Source organism: Spodoptera frugiperda, chromosome 4, assembly GCF_023101765.2.
Source record: "Spodoptera frugiperda isolate SF20-4 chromosome 4, AGI-APGP_CSIRO_Sfru_2.0, whole genome shotgun sequence".
NCBI lineage: Eukaryota > Metazoa > Arthropoda > Insecta > Lepidoptera > Noctuidae > Spodoptera > Spodoptera frugiperda.
Window position 1 is genome coordinate 4,306,195 of NC_064215.1, and position 25,930 is coordinate 4,332,124.

Genomic DNA, 25,930 nt, shown 5'->3' on the forward strand with positions numbered 1-25,930 from the left:
AATAAATATCTCAAATCTGAAAGTGAAGATATTGTTGTCAGGGTAAAAATAATCTACAGTTTTAGTAAATTGGTAAGTTTGGTAGTAGGAAAAAAATCAACTAAACTAAACGTCAATTCGTCACGAAGACAATCACGAAATCACGAATTTGTGCAAGTGGTGAGCAAAGTAAATGATGGGAAAGCAAGCAAAGTGAAATTGTTGTTTTTGCAGTGTTTTGTTAAATATACGTTTGTGTTCGTTTTATATCAAGATACTTTGCGTGAACATTGTTGTGTAGGAAATCTACGTGATTATGTGTACAATATGCGCAGAGTGTTGATTACGAATGACATCTGTTAACAAAAGGAAAACAGTAATTTAGAGACGTTGTAAATCTTAAATCAGGTAAATATAGCATGCACTTTATGATCTTAAACAATAGAATCGATAATCGTTAGTATACGGAATTGCAACATTGTTATTTAGTGCGTCAGTAAACGTATCGCCCTTCACTTAGTATTAAAACACCAAACAAGAAAATGTCAAGACGTGTGACCTCCAATTTTCGAGTTCCGTAATATTCTACGATTTGTAGCACAAATATGTGGAGGTTTCCATTGCATACTATTGGGTTTTGTTTTTCACAGCAATATTGTTCCACTTAGTATGTAGGCGAATTGTAATGGTGATTGAACAACATAACAACTACCTGGAACCAGTAGAAAATAGTTTCTTATTGTCTTAATTAATGCACCATTAATTATATATCATAGACAAAGATTTCTACATAAAAAGAAAGATGTATTGTAAACAAAAAACTTGAAACATTATTCATATTGTGAGGTAGTTTAAAGAGAAAGATGGCACAGATACCTACATTTAGAAAATTGCTGTAATCATTCACGAGGAAGGAGTGAATTTCAATTGTTTATTGCATTTCACAGAGGTACATAGATAATGTTTGTTTTATTTTACCTTTAGATGGTTGGAATGGAAACATTTGTTTTGCATGGCCAACTAGTATCTATATAACAATGGTTAATTAAATCTATCATTATTTACTAGTGAATATTTTCTATTTACTACTTATGAAAACTACAAGACTCATGTATGTCATGCAGTTCTTTATTTAATATCAATTTACTTTATTTTGGCATAAGAGTCAAAATGTGCTACATGTTTTCTTCAACCAATAAAAATCCCCATTTACATTATTCACTTAGAACTAAGTAGTAATTCAAATGAGTAATAAACTGAATAGCAATGCTAATAACCTGCTCTATTTCCTTTTCCTTGATATGTTTTTTTATAAATGAATAAAGTACTAGTAGTAAACTAAAACATTAGGTTTATTATTTCATTGCAACTAGTTGGTCATGTTAGGTACATACTTTATGAAAATCTGGCTTTGAATTACAAAAACATTGAATATTGTGAAATCATACTTTGCTTATCATATACTTTAATTTATTTCCTGCTAATAAGTAGGTGTTCTCACATAACACATTCATAGAAGTTATTTCATAAGATGCAATAACTAGTTTTACAAAACAATACATAATCATAAAGTCTTTCAGTCACCCTCAGAGTCATTCAATAATTACTTGAACTATTCTGTAGTACCAATTGGTTCAAAAACAATTGCTAGGGACTGGGTTAAGTTACCATTAACCTCTTGTATGCCGTATATAAGACAACAATAGAAAATACATTGTGTCTCGCGTGGATCCATGCTCCAAACATACGAAGGGTTAAAAGTCTGAGTAAGGCAGTGAGATTAATAACTATTAAAACTTTGTTTATCTATTTGTTTATTTAAAGTAAGTAATAAGAAGACACTGATGACTAATAACGCTTGTAAACAGGATTCTGTTTAATAACATGACCTCATTCTATATTCTTAATATTCTTATCTTTGTAGGTACCTCTAATAATTTGAAAACTGCCCCAGTGATCAGTAGATAGTTAGTTGTGTGTTACTTAGGTACCAGGAGTTTGACCAGAGGTATACACCCACATCAATCAATCATAGGCTATATAGATGTAACTAGTTGTGGTGCATGCAATGACTCTTGTTCCAATAATTACTCAAATTCACCATTACACAACTGGATCCTTTTTTCCACTGCAGGTATATTTTAGATATGTTTGCCCTATCTTGACTCTTTAAAATCTTCCACAAGTTTTGGCCCCAACATAACTTGATATTTCAAGGAATCCAGTGTTGCAACATATTGTATGCATGCATATTCCTGGTCTAAGTAAAACTTCGTCCAAGGAATCAAAGTATGCTGCAGTGCCCTAAATTTCAGAAAAATCAAGTTATTTTGTGTTATTGATATATTAATCCATATTGTCTTGTAAATAATGTTAAGAATGTTAATTCTGATATTTATCTGGGCCGTAGACTATTCTAAAACTCATACTCATGTATTATTTTGATAACTGACTTCAATTAGTCAGCGTTTTATCTTATCAATTGTATATTGAATATTATTCATTACTAGATAAGTCTAGAACTTTACTTTAACTTTAGAAATACTAATGTTTCTGTTTCTGTACAGTCAATTAATGGTAATGAAACAGGGTTTAAGTTGTTTACTTTGTGATATAAAGAGGGAGGGAGAAAGATTTATACTGTTATTATATTTCTTATGTTGTTGTATGTCTGTTAAATATTATCATGAGTAGCCATGATAAGATTCAGATAATTACAAGAATTACAAGCAAGTTAAATATTTCTAGACTTGTTTAGTTACAATTATGTTTTTTGTAGAATTTAAATGTTTACACCTTAATGAAATAAAAGTAGGTACTTAAAAGTCTATTACAGCCCATTCATTACTAAATATAAAAATAGAATAGTAAATGAAACAGCAATTAGTTATAAATGTCTTTATTGACCTATTCACAAAATACTAGTTACTAAAATTTTCCGAACTGACCACAAAACTAATTGTTTACTATAAATTAAGTAGAATTGAAGTCTCATTAAGACTTGATAGTAAAACAATTAAATAGTACTCAATACTGTTGCTAAGAGATAATGCAGGCAATAAGTACTTTTATACGAAAATAAATTTCAATCAGATCAGTTCCTTAATAGTTATAAGTTTGATAAAAAATAACTTACATAAATGAGTGAACCAGTCTCACTAAATTGTAGATCCAAGGCCAGTGAGTCAGTTCAATCTGATACAACAATATTATACTAAGGCTGAGACTAAAATAAATGTTAAGGACAAAGAATTAATATTTAAACACTGATCAATTCATTTTACAAATTTTTTGTGAAGCTAAGAAAATAGAGAAGAGAAAAGTTACTCAAAATATGACTATCCTCTCTAAGATACCTATTTATAGGTAGTTATTCAAATTTAAAATATGGGTATATAAGATATGAATATGGACAATAACAAAATCAAAGTCAAAATTATTTATTTCAAATAACTAGACCAGGAAGGCACTTTTGAATGTCGTAGTGAATAGTTAATAATAAGTATTAACAAATTAACAATGTCTGTCTGTTGGTCAATCACTTGTTTATAATCAGTGGAAGGGTTTATGTATGGGGCAATGACATTAAACAATATCACTAAGGCATTACTAGGTACAATAGAATAAAAAGTTATGATGTACCTAGGTAGTTATGTATGATAAATAGATACCTATTTCAGACGATTCACACCTTACTTCCTTTAGTGTTTTTTTAATGGGACAAGCCTACTACAACCTCCCAAAACCGCTGCAACTCCTATAAGCCAGGCTCTATAGGAGATACAACCAAATTCCAAATTCATGCCAAATTCTGTTTAACTACAGTTAAATTCATTAGGGAAATTGATGAACATTTTTTGCTCCAGATGGTGATTTAACTAACAACTTCCTGATCTTTGCATTGTCCTAGAACATACAGACCACAAGACAAAGGAGTTAGTTATTATCAAGTTACAATATTCTATTGTCTCAGTTTAATTAAATGAACTGTCATTTAAAGTTTGGTTATTTTAAAGAGTCTTCTATTCAAAATATCCTGGACGAGACGTGGCTCATTAGAGCAACGTGCGATAATATCCCCCCCTCCTTTAAGTAGACTAAGTTCCTACCTGTATTGAAATTTAATCTAGGCAGGCACGTGTTTAGAGTTTATACATTAATATAGTAAACACCAGCTCATCAGCTTGTTCTGTGTTCATTAGATTTGCAACTTTAATAGAAAGCAATAAAGTTGATAATCTATGAAAGCGATTGGTCAGATCGGTTTTCTTTATAGCTACTGTACGAGTCAATGTACCTAAACCTCCATTGTGCCTATTTTGGGTCCTAAAACGTGCTCATATCTCTGGAAAAACCTCATATTCACGGGTCACGGTTAGGTCAGATCGTTAGGCTAACCTTGGAAAGTCGGAATCTAGTTTTAACTGGTTTATTATCGGAGTATCGGAGGAGCTCATACCTTGACCGAAAAATCTTTTCCTTTAAGAAGGTTCACTCCATATTACGATTCCAGTGGATTTTCAACCCTATCTCCTACTTTCCTCATACGTTTTGCGTGCATTTTCTGCTAAAATTAAATGATCTTCTGAATACAAAGCAAAAATGGATTAGAAACGAAAGGACATGATTTACCTAATGCTTCTTAATAAGGCTCCGAATTTAATATCTGATTCGATAAAAACCAATACTTTGCCAGGTCACTTACCTTCAGGTGATCCGATTTTACTATAAAAACGATCAAATAGGTAATAGTTTCATTATAATGTTCAATTCGTATCGGTCCAATTAAAGAAAACTGGTAAAAAATATTAAAATCTACCTAGATAACTATCAGGGATTTTCGAGAAAATTAGAACCATTTTTGGCATTCGCATAAATGGAGACGATAGTTTGACCTTATATTATGTTGTATCTACTGCTGACCTTATTTTAATTTATGTACAGTACATTATGTACCGCATATAGTGGTCAAAGCCACGATCGTATTAGCCGAGCGCCTCTGGGATTCAATTTTATTGTTTTGATATTGCATTGTTATAGAACAGGCTTCACTGCCAGGCCTACAAGAGAATAATAGCGAGAGCAATACAATGTTCTATACTGAAACAATAGATAGCATCATATTTTGACTAGATGACTATCAAGCTGTTTGTATTTAATGGAAAAAGAATGTAAATAACAGTGATTGTATCATTGTTTTGAATTTGCTTAAAGAAGTATTAAAATTTTGTTTTCCGTATTTTCTGATACGATACGGGCTGAAACAAACGTAGGAATCGTGAAGGTAGTATGTGTATTTGTGTTGCAACGCAATTTATTTTATTTTGCATGTGTTAATAACCCAGAATAGCCAGCGGTACAGTAATGTCGGAAAAATAACTTAAAATGACTCACTTCTGACGCTAAATGTGCATTTCAAAGAACCACTCCTTTTGAAACTTAATAAAATGATACTTTGTACGTCTCACTAACGATTTTCTTACATTTGAAGTCTTTAATCTAAGTGTCGTATCTTATTCAATCGAGTTCTTCTTTGTATTTATCTCAATGAAGCTGTGGAGTTACCGTTATCGAGGGCGATAATTGTAATAAAGTTGTTGTTTGTGCGTAAATTGCCTCATAACTGTAGCAGTGAGTCGACTACTTACCTAGTTAGTGTGAGAAATCATGAACTCCATGGTTTCAAATAAAACAGAAAGCGAGAAGAATATATGTTCTTACTAGTGAACAACTATAAACAAATACCAAATTGTCATAGAACGTAGAGACTCAATAACATATACAGTTAAAAGGTGATGGTGGATTAAAATATTCTTTGTTTTGTTACAGAATGAGCTCGACGGACACCATCAACGTAACGGCTCAACCAATATCGGATGTAATCACGGAGGTCCCCCACGATAAGGGCATGTTCCTCCAGACCCCTGGCGCACAGGGTATCGCCGGCATCTTCGTGTTTGCCGCGCTATTCATTACTTGCCAACAGGTAAAACGCCATCCAATTGCTTAGTAATATCTCATAACAGGATCTTGCGTAGATTAACTACTTTCCTTTCCTCGTAAACCATCCACAAACTGCGTATTCTACAAAACGTTGATAACATTTCATCGTAAACTTGTAACTTTCGTATCTTTGTCTCAACGACAATACAAAAGACAAGGTGTCTTTGTTAAGGCTGTCTGTGTCGCCACAGGTGGGCTTACGTCACTTTTTTTTAAAGTACTTTGGCAAAAAGTCTCAATTCGAAATGAATAGAACTGAACGCAAGCCGTACTTGTGAAGACGGATTGTTTACTATTGTCATTGGGAATTCACAATCAATTACTCGTCTCATTAATCGTTTTTATTGAAATTAATTGTTCTGCGACACTGACAACTGGTAATTTTTATGTAAAAATGCTTGGGGAATGTTGGTATTCCGTGATATGTATCAAACGAATTTCCTCGAAAGCAGGAAGCAATTAGTTCAGATAATTACCTTCGTTTGTGATGTTTACGATGTGATGTGATGCTCCATTAGCTAATTAGATTTCTAAGTATGTATATGTGCTATGTTGAGAGAATACAACGGCAGCGGACCCTCGGATGTGTGGGTGACGTCAGAATTGGATATCGCTTGATGTCTGTAGATTGTTTACGTTGCGAAAATTGCGTCAAGCAAGATGACGCACCTGCGTCCTAGACTCGCGGTTACAGCACCGCTGTACAAACCAATTTTCCTGATAAATCATGCATACATTTGAGCTCCAATTCGTTTGCAATCCTTTCAAATAATAAAAGGTGACGTTGGATGGACTTTAATCAATTTTTATTATAAACCTGACATGATTGAATATTTTATCAAATGCTCGGTTTAGTACACAATATTTCCATAAATGTATTTTGCCGTTGAAGAAAACAAGACTCTCAGTAAAGCCTTCAAGCGTGGGCAGGGCGATGCCGACAGCTAGTTGCGTATAAAATCAATAATGTTATATTAAATTGTATCGCTCCCTTGCCATCACAAGGTGTGTTACTGCCATTTTTTCATAATAAGGAGTTCCCTTAGTAAAAAATACTATAACTGCACCGCATCGCATGATTCGGAAAAATTAGAGGGACTTATAAAATGGTATGCGCTAAAATTATTGAGGAAATAGGATTAGTTAAGGGGACCTTCTCTATCTTTTCTAATGTAACAGTTACCTTTAATTTATGTTTTTACCGTAAAGGTGACCGTGCATTTCAAAATAATGCAAATTTCTGATGCTTATGGTGGTATCTGACCTGATAATTCACATAGGCTCCCATTAGAGTGTAGAAAGTGTGAAACTGGTAAGAATTATGTATTTCTATCATGTTTAACGACGAAATTATACGGGTTAACGTGTTATTATGTGATCACATTAGTTTTAATTTGTCGAGGCCATTGGCAAAATATAGTTTTGGGTAAAAATGAGAAAAAAATATATGGACTGGTTAAATATTGAAGATGGCTGGATATGATGTGTAAAGGGGAATATGTTTGCGTATCCTTAGATGTAATATAATCGTATCAACAAACGCTATTAAGTAGATCAGGGATATTCCAAGGTCGGAGTTATTATGAACACGTTGTGGCTCCTATGTAGGAGATCCGTATAGATAAACGGACGCCATTGTTTCATGTTTTGTTGTAAACGAAGAGGTACTTTATGCGAAATATAGGCACGGATTGTACACAAGCTTAGAAAAATAGCATCAGTCGAAAATCATGGAAACACAAATTATATTCTCACCAATGTCATTCATATTATCACATCAACAGTCTACACATTAGTGGTCACTTATTACTCTTGTCACCACGCTTGCTCAATGCGTGTTGGCGATTTCAAACTTATAATTAGAAATTATAAGCCCATGTTTCCTCATGATGTTTTCCTTCACCGTTTGTCAGCGGTGTCCTAATAATTTTAAAAGTACATATAACTCGAATAAAGTCATATCAATGTAAATATTAAAAATAAAATACGAAACACCAAGAGTTTCTGTCCTCTTATTTTCCAATCTTAAGAATATTCATTAAAGCTACTTTTTTGTAAGACCTATTATGAGACCGTATTCAAGATCGAAGTCTTTGAAATTAGGTACAAAAGAAAACTACCTGAAAGGAAAATAATGGTGATTTTAATTAACTTCAGCATCAAAGGCCGGCTTTAAAACAATGTTAGGCTTTTAATTTATTAATTTAGAATTTTAGCAGCTATAAACACAAGTTTCAGTTATTGAATTTCTTTAAAAAAGCTCTACTGTAATTAGGTCGAAAATCTATTGAAAAAAATGTTTGCTTTGATGTGCTAGGCTATAATATTCCATACTACACATACACGTACTAATGTCACTGCTCAATTAAATAAAGCTAAGTTCTTTGTTACTAACATCTATATCATCGTACTAGTAAAAAAAATGCAGAAGAAAATCTGCCTACTACCAAACAAACACTACGACATTGCGGCATAAATTAAGAAAGAATATGACCACCAACTTCTTAACTGTGTAAAAGAGCTAGCTATCTATCACTAAAGCTTTTCTTTAAACACCACCAGTTCATAACTTTTCTGACTAATAGCCGGATAAGTCCAGAAAACCTCATATCGCAATGTGACCAATCGAACGATCGACACTGGTCATAAATGCAGTTTATGCGATATACTTAACGATGCGCCTTGTCAAGTTTTGACATGCCTGTAAAAAATTATCATCACTATCGTCAGCTGTGTCGTTACTATAAGTGGTCTTGTCGCGTGAATTCCAATTACGATAAGCGTTTATTATGACCGCGTATAATATGCGCATGTCTATTTTTTCGGCTTATAAGTAGATACTTTTTGCGTGGAATACTATGATTCAGATACGATAAAACAATATCAGATTGCTTTTGATTAGAAACTTCGTAGCACGAATGATTTAGGTTTATTAACTTCTTCAACAGTATGAATGAGAAAATGAACTAAGTCATCAACTCATGTTAATTTTTCAGAAAACATAAGGTTAAACGTAAGCTTAGTCTACGTCGGAGTATTTGTTGTCTATAAGTTCCACTTGTTGAGAAAACACGATGACACAATGCCTTCATAACCATAATTCACAAGGCGGTGCTTCAAGGAATTTGGATATCAGCAACAACAAAATGTGCCATAATAAGGTACAATTTCAAGCACTACTGAAGCACCTAGTGCTTATGTGTGCCCGCATGGTGTTTATCATAAAATCGATAGTGAACATTATGTAGGTATGTTTGGGTGATGGGGATTTGAAAGTAAGGCATTAACTTCAATTAAAATGACCACATTTTGAGTTACCTACCTGTTGAGTAAAACCTGTCAATTACGTTAGTCCAAATCATTTGAATATGATCATAATCTGATACTTCGTATCTTTGATTCAAAACGTGTTTGTTATATCAACAGTCTTATCCGTCGTGTCTATCGAAAATTCTAGAATATCGGATGTTTAGTCTAAATGTTAATAGCGTCCAGTTATAATAATCTATTATTCAGTCAGTAGATGGATTTATTTTCGCTGACGGATGACGTTTGGTGTCCGTATTTAGTCACTGTTTCAATGATGACTGATATTTATAAGAATTTATCTATGTAGTCACCTTGTTCCGCTTGTGCTATATTGTAATTGAAAAATGTGGTCAAGTTTTAAGAAGTCTTCTCAGGTCTATGAACAGATTTTAATAAGCGACTAGCTAAAAAAATTATATAGGAGTCTGTGTAATGCTCTAATTCCTGTTTTTATTTTTGTAATATACGGACTTTTAGTTGAATTAAAGACTCATATGTTCTCAAAATAGCAAAAATCCAGGAAAAAGAAGTTTGAACTTCTCAGTGGAAAGGTTTTCGTAGCTAGCTCAATAATAAAATGTTTTCATACGCGTGGGCGTCTTGTCACCTGTATAATATTGACCGCACACACCTCTATCTCAAACATATAATATATATCTGTAGGGTACAAACTGTAGTGGATATGCGGTAAGAGGGTTATCCCCGTTTAGAGAAGAACGCAAACTTTACACACTAATGAAAAAGGGGAGCTACCTGAGATTATTTGACGTTAATATCACCTGTATTTCATAGCACTAAGGCTGATTTTCCCTACTCATATAATATTTCCTACCGAGATTTAATACCGTCGTCGACCATAGAAGAACACTAGTAAAACAGTTTTCGCTTTTAATCTAAATGAAGGCCAAGGTTATTTTTTGTGCTAAGATATGTTTTAAGAAATTCTAAACATGTGTGGCTTCGTTTGGTTATTGTAACTTAGTTTGTTTAATAAGCCAAGTCCAGCAATTGGACACATTTGGTACACAGTACATTTAATATCGTGGAAATCATACAAATTATTTTCCCACGTGGAGTGACACATTTTCTCACAGATTCATTCGACACAGAAGTGTGTTGTAGAAAGGCTTGTATTGATATTGTATTGTGTTGCTGTTTTACTTTATCAGACAGGTGCAATATTCATAGTTACAAGAATATAGTTTCCACATTCAACACCTGATAAGGGTTCTAGAGCGTCGCGTCGCGCTTGTCGAAGTAAAATTACGGCATTAGCCAATTCTTTTGTAGCACTATCAGAGTATTTGTTATCGCACCTAGTTATGGGCTATATTCCGTTTTGTATTTGTTCACTGATAACAAGTTATTATAGCCTGGGTATGAATAATGACTTCAGCCACTAGAGAGTGCTGCGAAGTTCGCGCCATGATGTATTCGGTGTTTTTGACCTTGTGTTTTCCCAGCGGGACAGGAAATGTGCGTACTTTACTGTTACAAAAATGTAGTTGAACAGCCTTTAAACGAATTACAAGAGTACATGTTACATTTTTATGTGGGAATTAAGCGTGAACGTGCGATGATGGAGCGGTAACACGGGATCAGACTGGGCACGTAGGACGAAGACCTTTGTAGGTACTTTATCGTTATTACGTGCCCAAATAAATCAGATCTGCGGTACAATATTTTCGCTTGACGGAAACCACGATTTACCAAGATGAGCCGAGCTAAGACAAAGATGTAATAAATGAAGGCGCTTTTGCTAACATTGCAGAGAATGTAAAATTCTCAACCGTAATTTGTTGTTCTAAGTACCTACGATTGAGCAGAGGCAGTTTCTGTAATTAACTTCATTGTACAATCCGTAATTCCGCAGATTAGCCAATGAGTGTTACTTGCTTTCTACCGGTTATCTTGCTAGGTTATCAAAATACTATCACTTTTTAAAACGGCCTCTAAAGTATGATTTAGTAACAGAATAATTAAGTATAATATAGCAGTATTCTTTTCATAGCTACGAGGTGACCACCAAGTGTGTTCTCACACTCTGACGTCATTCCTGAACTCAATATAACTGTACCTAGCATTGAAGATGCCTTGCCTTGTTTATTGAACCTAGCTATACCTAATATAGTATACAACCTAGAATAATGATACACATTTCCCGTCATGCCGTACGTCTCTATAAATTCATAATAATGGGCAGGTCGCTGTCTGTTTCGAAGATAAAAGTATAGAGCACGGCGCTAATAGATACAAGAAACGTTATTTTATACCATTAAGCTATAACAGTTACTGTTGGTCAATTAGTAAACGTTATACGAATGATTTCAACGATAACGCAGATAGCGTGGCAGTGTTCTTTGTGAATGCGTGTATTTTACAATCTTACCTCATACTGAAATGACGTCATTTCATCAAATGGTACCTATTTTATTATGTTTAGGAAGCTTTTCTTCAAGAGATGTTATGTTACTTTGCTGTGGATGCCTTTGGCTTTCATTAATCGTATTAGTTGGTACACATAGCTTAGCATTGGTGGAAACGGACTCAGCTAAGTTATGTTATTTCTATAGAAAGATGCATGCTATGGATGTGTGCTATGGATGGCTTCCCTACTCGATCGATTAATACTCGACATAAGTACTCAAGCTGCGCATCTTCCTCGCACAGCTACATAGCTTAGTATCGGTGGAAACGGTCACATAGTTTCACAGCTTAGCTATTGCATCTTCGTAGCATAGCTCCATAGTACATTTCTGGTGGAAAGCACCCTTAATCGTTTATTTTTTATTGAAATTGTAATGAGCTGAACAAATTCTTTAAGTGTTCATATTCACGCAGTATGCCCAAAATTTGTACATTGTAAGGGTCGTAAAGGGAAAATGAATTCTGTGTGTAATCAATTAAGGTTTGTTATCGTGTCTGCATATCAAAAGGTTTTTGAATACTCGATAGTAATTTTGTATTCGTCACGAATCGGCCAACTTTCGATTGTACGAACTACGGATATACAGACAGACAGTAACTTGACTAACCAATAAATTTATGTACCGTGACGGAAAACAGAACTCTGATCCAATTTAGGTTCTTATGTTTTGAAATACCTAATAAAATTATGTATTGTTATTGCTTAATATAAAATATGTCTGCAATATCAGACTAAATAAATACTAGTTTTCAATTAGCAGTGCATATTTGTTGGTATTTTTTCGAATTAATACTCAAATAATCGTGTAGAGTTACCTACCTATTCATTTTAATTAAATTGAAATCGGTTAATAATAATAAGTTATTGCGTCTAACACAAGGAAAACAGGATAAATTGGAAACAAACATACAAAGTAGGTGGAAATATGCGCAAATTCCAACGTTGGAACATTTTGCTTTTAGCGGATTATCTGGGGCTCCGGCTCGAAAAGCAGTACTCCTGCAGGGCTCCGGCCATAGATTAATATCTATGTAGGTATATTGGGGCTCCGGCTAGAAAAGTCTGACACTCCCTCTCGTCTCGCCCAAGGCGGGAGAAGTCATTGGATGATGTTCCCAACTTAAAAAAAAGGGTAGATAACTAATTTTTATTATAATGTCCGGTTTGTAAATTATTTTAAAACATTACACGTATTTTTATTCTTAAGGAAACAAACTTTCAAAGATATATTGGTTTAATTTTTTTCTAAATACACTCACAGGCACATTTAACCGCCCACCTTGATTTTCTTGATTTTCTCATACACTACTTAAATCTGGGAAAGTTTGATATTTTTTTTAAAAACTAGACACATTTTGTTAATTAAATACTCTGTAGTCATGTTAAAAACTGAATTTATTTATCACTTAAATAAAAAAAAGCATTTTTAGAGGTTTCTGTAGAAAACTCTTGTTTTACAATATTTGTTATTTTTCAGTTTCTGGGCTCATTTATTGAATTTTAATAATGGGTGTTACCCCCCCGGGCTCTAATGACTTCTTGCAGTCGGTTTGGAAGGCCATAAATGACATCTTGGATGTCAGGTTGAGGAAAGTTGTGTCACTCCTGAATTGCAGCAATCTTGAGCTCCCCAATCGTCGTTGGTGCGGGAACCCTTGCTCGAACTCATCTTTTAAGGTTGTTCCAGATGTGTTCAATCGGATTGAGGCCAGGGCTGCGTGCTGGCCACGGTGATATTCGTATACCGACCTCGTCCAGGTACTGGGTCACTATTCTAGCGACATGACATCGCGCATTCTCATGCATTGATTGAAAATTTTCACCAATAAATGGTACAAATGTCACGATATGGTCTTGAAGACCCTCTTCCAGATCCCTGTATGCAATAACACTACACCTATCAAACCCTACGAGATCGGTACGAGCGTCGTAACTAATGCCGCCTCAAATCATTATTGAACCTCCCTGATAACCCACAGTTTCCATATCGTACACGGGGCAAACCTCCCATTTGGTCGTCTATACACTCGCTTACGCCCATCTGGACCTCATAGGGCTATTCTGCTTTCGTCTGAAAACAGAACGTCCTTCCATTGGTCTGTAGACCAGTTTGCGTATTCTGGGGCAAATTGAATTCGCGCTCTACGGTGCTGTGTGGGCAATTCTGGGGCACGTGCTGGACGAAACGCAGTTAGGTTCCTCTCTGCCAACCTTCTTCTCGCTGTTCGTTCACTTACGCTGAGATTTCTCATTTCAAATAGGCGAGTTCTAACCTCGGGAGCTGTGGTAAAGCGATTTCTCAATACATTGTTCACAATGAAACGATCGTCCTGAGCCGATGTGCACCGATGACGGCCTTGTCTTGGTCTCCGCGTATAGGAACCCGTCTCCCGAAAGGGTCTGATAGCATCCCGTACAGTGATTCGAGGTACACCAAGCATCCGAGCAATGCGACGTTGGCTGTACCCAGCTTCGGCAAAAACTACGGTTCTTGCAGCTCCAGTTGCATCCAGTGGCACTTTTATTCGATTAGAATAATCAAGGGGGTGCAGGAAGTTAAGCAAAATGGTAATCACACCAAAAAGAGCAGGATAATCGGGTTAAAACTCACACTAACCCGATTGCTGAGAATGTAAATTTTCGACTAAGTTACAAAAATGCATCTGAATGCAGGAACTTCTAAAAAAAACAAGGGTCAGAGTGTTTAATTTATTGCCAAAGTAGCCACTTGAAACATAACAGCCATCGGGATAAACATTCCTTATCGCAAACTAACGCGGTGACGTATTTCTAAGGTGGGCGGTTAAATGTGCCTGTGAGTGTATATTGATTTAATTTTTGAGCCAGAGCCTCGGTAAATCTGCTAGGTAGTCCGCAGCTCCGAAAGTCTACCCTATTATGACACCAAAAAGAACGTCATACTCGTTAGGTAGAATTGTTTTAATACAATATCTTTACTTACATATTTTTGAACCAGTTGGGTAAATAACAAAGTTGTTTGAACATAGATTTATTGTAACGTTATGGCAACTGCAATGTATCAAAGGTAAATAAATAATAGATGTTATAAAGCATGAAAGCACTCCCCCGAGGTAGTACCTACAAACTTCCCGACATTTTTCATGTGTTAAACAAGGCTCAATAAATATCACTTTACTAAGAAATATGTTTTACCTTAGCCTTAAGTATCCGGAGACTCGGAAAACTGAACGGGTTGCCGGGGCTCCGTTTCGAAGCAGGAGTAGGAACAGTAGTTTTGGTCAACAAGTCTCTGACTACTGATACTCCCTCTCACTTCGACCAAGGCAGGAGGAGTCATTGGATGATGCCCCCTTTCCCTTTAAAAACCTTACTATAGTAATAGTAAAACTGCTTAACATGAGTTCCTCTCCTGGATCGACTGAATATGTAGACACCGTTCGATTACATAAGTGTAAGGCTCATAAGATAATTATAATTAGCAATGAGTGGGTGTGTTAATATAATACACTTCTGCTTATTGCTTCATACTGCCTAAATGGATGATGTAATTTTGTGCTCCCGTGTAATATGTATTTAGTAAAACATCTGCTTCTTTAATACTGGAATATACTCTACATTTAGTCCTTTATTATTTTATCTGGATAACTGTTAGAAGTCTAAACGATTTTCTTATAACAGCTTCCATTCCACACATTTGGAGTGAGAATTATATACATGCGTTTTTTATTATTCGAAAAGGTTGACAGAAGAGCATAATACCTTTTTTAAATTACGAGGGGAACCATCAAAAGGTACCTAACTTTCAGGGGAAAAAGACTAGGGAGTCTGGGCTTAACGAAGAAACGAAGAAGAAGAAAAGAGAATACACTTACTAAACGTAACGCCAACTTTTACCTTCTAATGTTCTCGTAACAAAATGGACGTATCCAGCGTCCTATATAACATAGGGCTTATTTTTTTACTGCTAATAAACATCCGAACAGTTATATTAAAGTGAATAATTTAAATATCTACTTAAAATTCCTTTTTCTGTAATGTTCCAGATTTACCAGCACCTCCGCTGGTACACGAATCCCTCGGAGCAGCGCTGGATAGTGCGCATCCTGTTCATCGTACCAATATACGGGTGCTACAGCTGGATCTCGCTGCTCTTCTTCAATGGAAACTCCTACTATGTATACTTCTTCACCGTACGGGATTGTTATGAAGGTCAGTTTGCTTAATTTTGTTTTTACAGCTCCACATCTATTTAACAATTTAATAGTAGGGTGAAAACAGTTGAAAGTGAATCGTAAATCCCATACTAATTACAAGAATATGACCTATGCGACGATTAAAGTGTTCGACCGATCGATCTTTCGCGTTGTAGACCAGGGGTGGCCAACTTGGTTAGACATAAGATCTACTGTTTACTAACGAAACCCTGTGCGATCTACCACTTAGTGTAGTAGTTAGTAATAACGTTGCGTAATATGGACTATTTATTTATATTTTTTGCCTTGCCACGATCGACTGGACTAATGGTCGCGATCGACCGGTTGGCCACCCCTGTTGGAGACCATGTTCTTCATACAATTATGTGTGTAGTAAAGAAAGTGATTTAATCGCCAGAGAAATAATTTCAATCATTCCGTTATGATAGATAGATTATCATCTATTCAACCCAATATTTGACGGCAAAAAATATGTCCTTGCTACAAACTTAAAATAAGGTAGGTGACTTTAGATTGCTGACCAAGTGTAGGTAACTGTTTCATGACTTGTCCTTTGATATAATTACATGTTATACTATTTATTTCCTTGAGTTGATAATGCTGGTAGATTGACCACGTCTAGGGCTATGAGGAAACTTAACAACAATTGACGAGGTCGGAATTTTAACTCTAGACTGCAATGTGTATTTGTAGTCGATAGTTTTCTCATCGCAAACCTTGCTACTATAAATACTTTTATTGAATCTAAAAGAAAATAAAGTATTAAGCATTATTTTCACTAAGATATTCTTGAGCATGAGCACCGACTTGACGATTCCAACAAGGCTGTACTCATCTTGGTTATAACCACAAGCAGAATGAGTCTATTAAAGTTTTAAGCATTGCTAGTTTCATTTACCGTTTTGTTATTTAAATAATAAACATTTTAACGCTAATATATGTTAATAAAATATGTATAAATGCTATATTTCACTAAAGTTAAAAAATACTGTGCTGTTTTTAAAAAGAATTTCCATATTTTCTTTCCGTGCACAATGACTCGGCATTGCGCTGTATTAACGACTGTAATACTGAAATAAAATATGTGTACAAATATCAGATAACAAGCCGACTTGCCAATATAGATACACAAGTTTTTCATATTGGCTTTATTAATTTCTTTACCACTAAACAAAATGTAGTATCGGCACTTCGATATGTCAATTAGTTCTTAGACGATTTTAATATTCTATTATAGTTTTGATTAAACATCAGCAATAGGTACGTAATTTGATATCAAACACGATGATGTATCAAAAACGATCTTATCCTGTTTATCATTAGGCACAGTTTTAACTGCGTTAGCATCCGTATGTGGGATATCCTTCACAAAGCAGATACAAGCAGACTATGCAGATAAATTAGATAACTGCAGCTACTAAATAACGGTCAACGTATCATGTGGCTGAATAAATAAATTGACCACTTGCCCCAGAAACCAACGACTAAGGAGATTTTTATGTTTATTTCAACTGTAACCTGCAAAGTAGATCTTATAGTATAAAACATAGAGATCCTTATTCAAATTCTTTTACATCTAGACACACGGCAGTGTGTCCGCCAAGTTCGAGCAAAAAAACCGACACACCGGCCGTGGGTTATATTACACGAACCATTTCGGGCCAAGTTCGACCCACCTATAACTCAAAATCTATTTTATCTACGCATATGAAATTTCTAGTATCTGTCGAGATCTACTTACTTATCTAAAATACAAAATTTCATTAATGTACCTATTGTAGGTCTTGAGATATTGACGTCAGAAAATCGCTATTTTTACTATACACTCACTGACTGACTCACTCATCAAAAACCTAGACCACTTCCAATGGTCGTATTGACTTGAAATTTGGCATGGAGGTAGGTCTTTAGGTCAAGGTAAAGGAAAAAATCTGAAAATGGCCAAGTGTGAGTCGGTTTTAAAAATAATGAAGGTGTAAATTCATACCCCTAAGGAACTAAAACAAAAAAATTATATTATATCTTCCAATGGTCGTACCGACCTAAAATTCGTTACGAAGGTTTGTATTTAGTCAAAGTAAAGTAAAATAAGAAAAAAAGAAAATAAACCTTACAAAAATAAATGAAATCCCACCCAAAACATAAATGTGAAAGGATGCCAAGTTCGATAATATTGGAATGCTTCGCCTATAAAAGAAGTGAGATCTAAATAAGTACCAAGTTCCATACACAGACCTCAGTTAAAAATGATATAACTTGGCAAGTTTTAATAGAAAATTATATACTTGACTCATTGCGTTTAGTAGGTTTATAACAAAGTGTGTGAAAACTTGCCAACTTGTTATATCATTTTAACTGAGGTCTGTGTATGGAACTTGGTACTTATTTAGATCTCACTTCTTTTATAGGCGAAGCATTCCAATATTATCGAACTTGGCATCCTTTCACATTTATGTTTTGGGTGGGATTATCAATACAAAAATATGCCATGTCAATCAAAGATAAGCCTTATCCGTATGTAAAAATTACATGCAAATTCGCACAGCCTTTTTTGTTTCGATGACTAATAAACACCCAAACGTAGGAACTTTCACATATTAGTAGACGCCTACTTTTGGATGCAGCCATTACACAAGACTATAAATACTTACAAAACTTTTTAAAGATGGTTCCAAGGTTTATAATTAACTGTGTTTAAATTCCGTCTCCCATCTGGAGTACGTCAACCAATTAAGATATAATCGATTCGAACTACATCGGAATATCGATTGCGGTATCGATCTGGATCATTCGATTATTTGTTGGAATTGAGGTGGTTGACAAGTTCCCAATTGAGTTGTATATGGTTATTGGTATTGTAATCAATGTACGAAGGCAAAATCTTTAAACGAGTTATTCTGGGTTTTGTGTTTTTTCGAAAGTGAAGTATGTATAAAGTACCAATGTATGAGAATGTAAATAAATAATCGAAGGCAAATCGATAGTGATAGTTAATTTTATTATTAAACTCAAAGTCGAAAGTCAAAAATTATTTATTTTAAAGGTACTTTTGAACGTCAAAGCAAATATAATAATATTAAAAATGTCTGTCTGTTGGTCAGTCCTCTAGTGAAGCTATTTGCTAAAGTGTAGATTCCTATGGAGAAGAACGAGCAAGAGACTCCATAGGTTACTGTTTCAATCAGATTCTCAATACAATTCTTGGTAAACACATCCGTTATTAACCGGACACATCCAGATTCCATTATTTCTGTGATTTCCCTAAATGTGTGAAATGAAACCTAAGCTCATATCAAGGTTAATCGATGTTTATAACATGAATCATTATTTTGATATAATGTCTTAAGATATGATATAAATCTTATTTACTTGTATCACTTCAGTATCAGTCTATTTCTCCAGCCAGTAATGAACCTATGTATACATAGGTTCATATGTTCACCTACGTATACATAGGTTCATTAATCTTCAAAAATAACATTTTAAGTAGTTGTTGAATAGTTAGATATATAATTATACAATCATACATACATGATGCGTTGTATTCGTGATTGTAAAATTAGGGTCATGGCTAACTGTGTAAAAACTGACTTGTATTATTTAGCTTTATTGAAGACGTTCATATGTATTTGTAAACTTGTCAGTTGCAAAAATAAGTTTTTAGCTTTCAGATGTTGCAACAGTTTTAAAACGAAATAAATGAGCTTAGTATTTATTATGTGAAGGAGTTCAGTAAATAATAGATTGTAAAAGTATTCAAGTCCCAATTAAGAGGCAGAGATGGCTAAAATAATGAAAACATTTACCAGTTTTTCACATTATTGGTATAAGAAGTGGCTTATTATTTATACATGAGGTTATTTCAAACTAACTATAACCTATTTTGAGCTTGATTAGAATTTTGCGCCAAAATTCACAAAGATATGTCCAGTATTTTTTGTTTGAAAGAGGGATAAACATCTATCCATTTTTTTTAAAAACGTTGCCCCATACTAGGATTTTCTCCTGTGTCGTGTTTTTTAGTTTTATGATTATTTATTTACTCATAAACAAGACCATGGTTCACTTCCAATGACTAATTAGAACTAGGTATACAAAGCAATAACAATTAAAATTTCGCATTTATAATATCAACAAGACTATTTTTAAAACGTCGAAACCGCACGATGCGACTTGTTGAAAGGTACTTACTAGTTAAACTGAATCAAAGACTTCAGTCACTTTATGAAAATGGGTCATTTATTAGTGCCGGTACCAGACACAACTAATTTAGAAATGGTTTATGTTTGTCTATTTTCAAATTGGGACAGTTATGTAGGCAGATAATAATAAAGAAGACGATAATATAACGTCATGTTGTTTTTCGGATATGAATGTAATGTTTTGTGTTAGATATTGGTTCTATCAGAAACTTTGCTCTTTGTTTAACATCGGACATCTAGATTTAAGCTTGATGCATTGTGTTAATATTTTTTGAAAATTCGAACTATTTTCTCTGTACCTATATTTTGAGGACTGAATTTTTATTTTTCTTGTTACAGCATTCGTGATCTACAGTTTTCTGTCGCTATGCTACGAGTACCTAGGCGGAGAGGGCAACATTATGTCGGAGCTGCGCGGGCGGCCCGTGCGCGCGTCCTGCGTCAACGGGACCTGCTGCCTCAGTGGCGCCACCTACACCATCGGCTTCCTCCGTTTCTGCAAGCAGGCCACGCTTCAGTTCTGTCTCATTAAGCCCGTCTGCGCTTTCATTATTATATTCCTACAGGTATGATCATTAAAATGCATTCGTGTTTATGCTATAAATAAAAACACTACGCTATTTATTCAGATGTGCAGATAGGTATCATGAAATAGTAAACTGTGCTACTAAAAAGACATGATAATTAGATATCTGGTAAACTGCAGATGCATCCTCTAAGATTGTAGGCATCATAACTGAAAGCTGATTTTTGTATGACTGCAAAAATCTGTTACATAATTCTATACACGTGAAATCTAAATGTACCAAGTTTAAAATTACAAATAACGAAGGTAATGAAACGTTGCAGAATTTTATAGCTACTGTTAAATTAACTCGTGCACTCTGTGTTTACGAGTTACCAGTAACTATACCATATTACAGTACCTATAGTAATATGGAGTAGCACGCGTTGTACACCACGTGGATACATAGCTTATGTATGTAATAAAAAATGCCAGAGATTTTGGTTTACTGTTTAAATTACATAGACTTGTTCAAAAGCCCCTGACAGTCCACTTTTGAACTATACCCATAGTCCATCCCCTCTAGGTACATGGGTGGAGTTTGCTATAAAGGGCGGAAAATCATCCCTCCCGCCTAGGTTGAGACGAGAGGGAGTGTCAGACTCTTACAAACTAAAAACCACCCCGTTTCATATCGTAATTCGTAATCATGCAAGCACTATGCATATAGTAGGTATCGGATATTTTAATGTTACAAACAGACTCCCAATTTTATTTATTAGTCTAGATAACTGCAGGAAAATTATGAATCATAGCATCTTATCAATATACACACGAGTTTTCCCATTGATACGCAAGTCACGGGTTAATTGTAAGGAAATCCTAATGCGTAATCTAATTAGAACGGGTCACACGATAATGTGTTTTGAGAATATCGATTATATTGACATTAAGGTTAATTTTAGATTAAACTAGTAAATGGCCTTAATGAACTTTGGGCTTCAATGGATTTTCCCATGCTTAAGAATAAAACATTGTTCTTGGAAATCTTAGCATGATCTGCTGAAAAAGGTTGGAAGAAGAAATTATTTTAAAGTACTTAGTGCAGTAGCAAAATGCAGTTTCTTCTGATTTTTCTTACATTACTTCAAACATGTGCTATACCTGAAAGTTTTATGAGTATCTAATAGTCGAAAGTAATTTAAAAAATGCTGGACATTTATATTAAAACAGTAAGTTATTAGTTTAAGTTAAAACATACATATAAATATGTCGTAACTTATGCGTATTGTAAATGTAAATGTCTGTCTATCAATCGAAGAGATAAGGCGAAGTTCACACGTGCCTAATTAAATTAATGTTTGAATCATTAGTTTGCCTTATCAGCTATTTCATAAGATTACTCAGTCATATTTATATATCTATCGTTTTGTGTAATTTGTAATGATTTATTTGTAGTATTTTCCTCATACATATCTTACAACGTTCATCTTTCAAATCAACGGTGCTTTTCCACCAGAGATGTGCTATGCTACGTTGGTATGAATGCGTTTGGCTTCCACCAATCATATTCATTGGTTCACATCCCTGGTGGAAAGGCACCCTGAGAGTTATAATTTGTTTGCCAATATAGACCACTGTTGCGATTAATGAAATAAATTTCAAGTGTCTTGAAATAAGAATGTATACAACAATCTTTCACGTAGCAATGAAACTATGTGGAACTAAGTATCATTTTATGAGTGACACTTAGGTACACCCTTGATAGTTTTGTTAAGAGATTTGTATGTATGAATAATAAGTATCCTCGTCCTTCGACCAGTATAATTGTACTTGTAATTAAATAACTACCAGTGTAATTAAATAACTCTATTAATTGGTGACTTATCTTCATATTGACCATATGAATTTAATTTAGTAGTAGTAGTAAATAGTATAAAACAAAGTCGCTTTCTCTGTCCCTATGTCCCTTTTTGTATGTCTAAATCTTTAAAACTATGCAACGGATTATGATGCGGTTTTTTTTTTGATAGATAGAGTGATTCAAGAGGAAGGTTTATCTGTACAATACATGCTTAATATATCACCATTGCACCCATGTAAAGCTGAGCGGGTCGCTAGTAAATAATAAATCACAGTTATCTTCATTCTAAATTAATTATTTAGCATGTGTTGTGTCTTACACGAAAGCTAAAATTCTTCTGACAATAAAATGTAATGACAAATAATGTAAAATTTTCTCATCGTTGACAACCTAGTCAAATTCAAAACGTTCAATTCTTCTCCCGTGTCACAACGCAGCCTGCCAGTGTGTGTCAACATCTAGCCTGCCAGGTGCATGTGATGAAACCTCATTGCTACAGTCTCCCCTCTAACCTGAGCGAACGTCCCCGCGATCAGGTTAGTTCTTGCGTGGTCTACCCCTCCTACGTTTCTTTCAGCCGACGTGAGGAGGCGACTGGCGTACTCTATAGGTCGCTCGTCGGTCCCCTCCCCTGGAGTAATGCCGCTCCTAAAGCTTAACTGCTACTGTCAGTTCTGAGTACGAAAGGTTTCGGCTACGCTATGGCCGTAAGACTTACAAAACTTGCAACGAACGTGCTTATCGCGTTTCGAATTTTCATTCGAGTTACTAGTGACTTTCGAGTCCGTAGTAACGTCGGAACTAGTGGTAGTGGTAGACTCGATCTTATTGTTATGGTGATCGCGTAAAACTTGCGAGCAGGAAACGTTAGATTTTGCCGTATTGCCGCAAAAATTTTCGGTATTTAATGATAGTTCGGAGATCGCGTCTTCGATGACCCTTACCTTCTCTACAAAATTATGTATGTCACCAATATCACTACGCTGTAACCGCTTACGTACTCGACGGTGTAACAAACCATAAATTATATCTATTTGCATAGGCAAAGGTACTTCGTATGGTAATTTTACAATTAGAGACCTAAATCTACACACAAACACTTCTGCACGTTTGTCTTTTTGTTCCTAGCTGAACATTTCACGTGATATCTTGTATGCCGGCTTCGGCGTCTGACAGTGATGAGAAGTCGAATTCTTGGCTGTCACTAAACGGGTCTGTGTACGGGTAGTGCACGAGGACACAGCTGAAGTCCATCGAGGCTCCGCACCCGCCCAACAACTTCCGAATCTTAGTCTCGGAGTCAACATGGAGCGAAGTCGGAGCACGGCGTCCTTCCAGGTGGCGACGTTGTTGCGGGCGCCGCGCCACCACACGGTGGCATCGCCCTCTAACAGCATCGGGAGTCCCCGCAGCGCGTGATCGTCACTCACGTCCGCACAGCACACTCCTTGTATACCTGGACCGCGTCGATGAAGGCTTCTAGTACCTCCGGTTTTTGAGAAGTACCGGTGAACCTCGTGGTACACTTTGCGAAGTTCCAGGACGAACTCATCTTGAGAAGTCCGGTGAACCCCGCGGTACACTTGGCGAAGTTCCAGGACGAACTCTTCTTGAGAAGTCCGGTGAACCCCGCGGTACACTTGGCGAAGTTCCAGGACGAACTCTTCTTGAGAAGTCCGGTGAACCCCGCGGTACACTTGGCGAAGTTCCAGGACGAACTCTTCTTGAGAAGTCCGGTGAACCCCGCGGTACACTTGGCGAAGTTCCAGGACGAACTCTTCTTGAGAAGTCCGGTGAACCCCGCGGTACACTTGGCGAAGTTCCAGGACGAACTCTTCTTGAGAAGTCCGGTGAACCCCGCGGTACACTTGGCGAAGTTCCAGGACGAACTCTTCTTGAGAAGTCCGGTGAACCTCGCCGGACGAACTCGTAGTGATGTTCAGCGACGGTGACGATGGTGACTGCCATGAGGCGCCGGCGTTTCGACCGCGTTTCGTCGGCGCAACGACCGCAGCGTCTCTATTGGGCACCTAGTCGTATCCGCCTGCATTATGCCGGCACGGTCAGACGAGGCGCTGTGACAAGTTCGGGGGCCCGTACAGGACTCTGCTCCGTAGCTTCGTCGTCTGCCGTCGTCTGCCTCCGTAGCCTAGTTCGGGGCATGGTCGGCCCTACTAGCTGGGCGCCAATTTAGCATGTGTTGTGTCTTACACGAAAGCTAAAATTCTTCTGACAATAAAATGTAATGACAAATAATGTAAAATTTTCTCATCGTTGACAACCTAGTCAAATTCAAAACGTTCAATTCTTCTCCCGTGTCACAACGCAGCCTGCCAGTGTGTGTCAACATCTAGCCTGCCAGGTGCATGTGATGAAACCTCATTGCTACAATTATTATATGTTATCGGCTTACTCACGTAACTGTTTGAAGAGGAACTCGACTAGTTTCAAGCCTTGCTAGAGGCTCATATTCCCGCGACACACGACGCTACATAAGCCGCTTCGAGTTTACGTCAACATACAATGTGATAGGGGCGAGACTTCTAACCCGTTAAGGCTGAGTTCTACACCTAATTTTATCGACAAAAGTCGGGGGTCGAAGTGGTCGAATCCCCTCCCCTAAAAATTATGGCTATTTTAATATTTTTTTTTACTTTGTGTGCTATCAAAGGTTGTATGTCGCAGAAACAAAAAAACTACAAACGGTAGTTAATAACCTTGGCTAACTAATTCATCACTCTTTTCATATGTTTGATAATGTTTTGGTGAGAAAAAAATCATTTGTGAATTATTTTTACCGAAAAAATCACTATTTTTCAATATTTTCAATTAGGGGTTCAACCCCCCATATTATTTTTTTGTCGATAAAATTAGATGTAGTACTCAGCCTTAACGGGTTAGAAGTCTCGCCCCTATCACATTGTATAATAATTAATTTAGTATGTCTCACGAAAGTTACAATATCTTTATTCTTTTGCCCCCAGGCCCGAGGTCTGTACCACGACGGCGACTGGAGCCCCGACGGCGGCTACATCTACATCACCATCGTGTACAACTTCTCCGTCAGCTTGGCGCTATACGGCCTGTTCCTCTTCCTCGGAGCCACCAGGGAGATGCTCAAACCCTTCGATCCGGTACTCAAGTTCTTCACCGTCAAATCCGTTATTTTCCTCTCGTTTTGGCAAGGTAAGTTTGTAATAATACTGCTTTATGTACTGCTAAAAAAGAAAATCAATGTTTTACTATGAGGAAGGAGAGTTAAGTAGACTTTAAGAGACGATGTTCCTATTGGCTGGCGTTTGTGGGATAAATGAAAAGTTGAATATCGGTTTCAGTGCTGTGTTATTAAATAGCGTATGGTGGCGTCTGCATATAGTGATTAAGAGTAAGACGCTCAGTAACGTTAACTTAAAACTATGCGGTTATAATATTAACAATGCGCTT

The 25,930-nt window shown here is 36.0% G+C and overlaps 1 protein-coding gene across 2 annotated transcripts in view; it reads left to right on the forward strand.

Moving 5' to 3' along the window:
* Nucleotides 1-103: 103 nt before the first annotated feature.
* LOC118272311 (transmembrane protein 184B) overlaps nt 104-25,930 on the forward strand; it is a 33,294-nt gene continuing 7,467 nt past the window's right edge. The window contains exons 1-5 of one of the 2 annotated variants that reach the window (XM_035588696.2): nt 104-387; nt 5,809-5,965; nt 15,745-15,910; nt 20,457-20,683; nt 25,471-25,672. In XM_035588696.2, coding sequence (XP_035444589.1) covers nt 5,810-5,965; nt 15,745-15,910; nt 20,457-20,683; nt 25,471-25,672 — 751 coding nt within the window. In that variant the 5' untranslated portion in view covers nt 104-387; nt 5,809. The remainder of the gene's footprint in view (nt 388-5,808; nt 5,966-15,744; nt 15,911-20,456; nt 20,684-25,470; nt 25,673-25,930) is intronic. The other variant, XM_035588697.2, reaches the window with a different exon arrangement.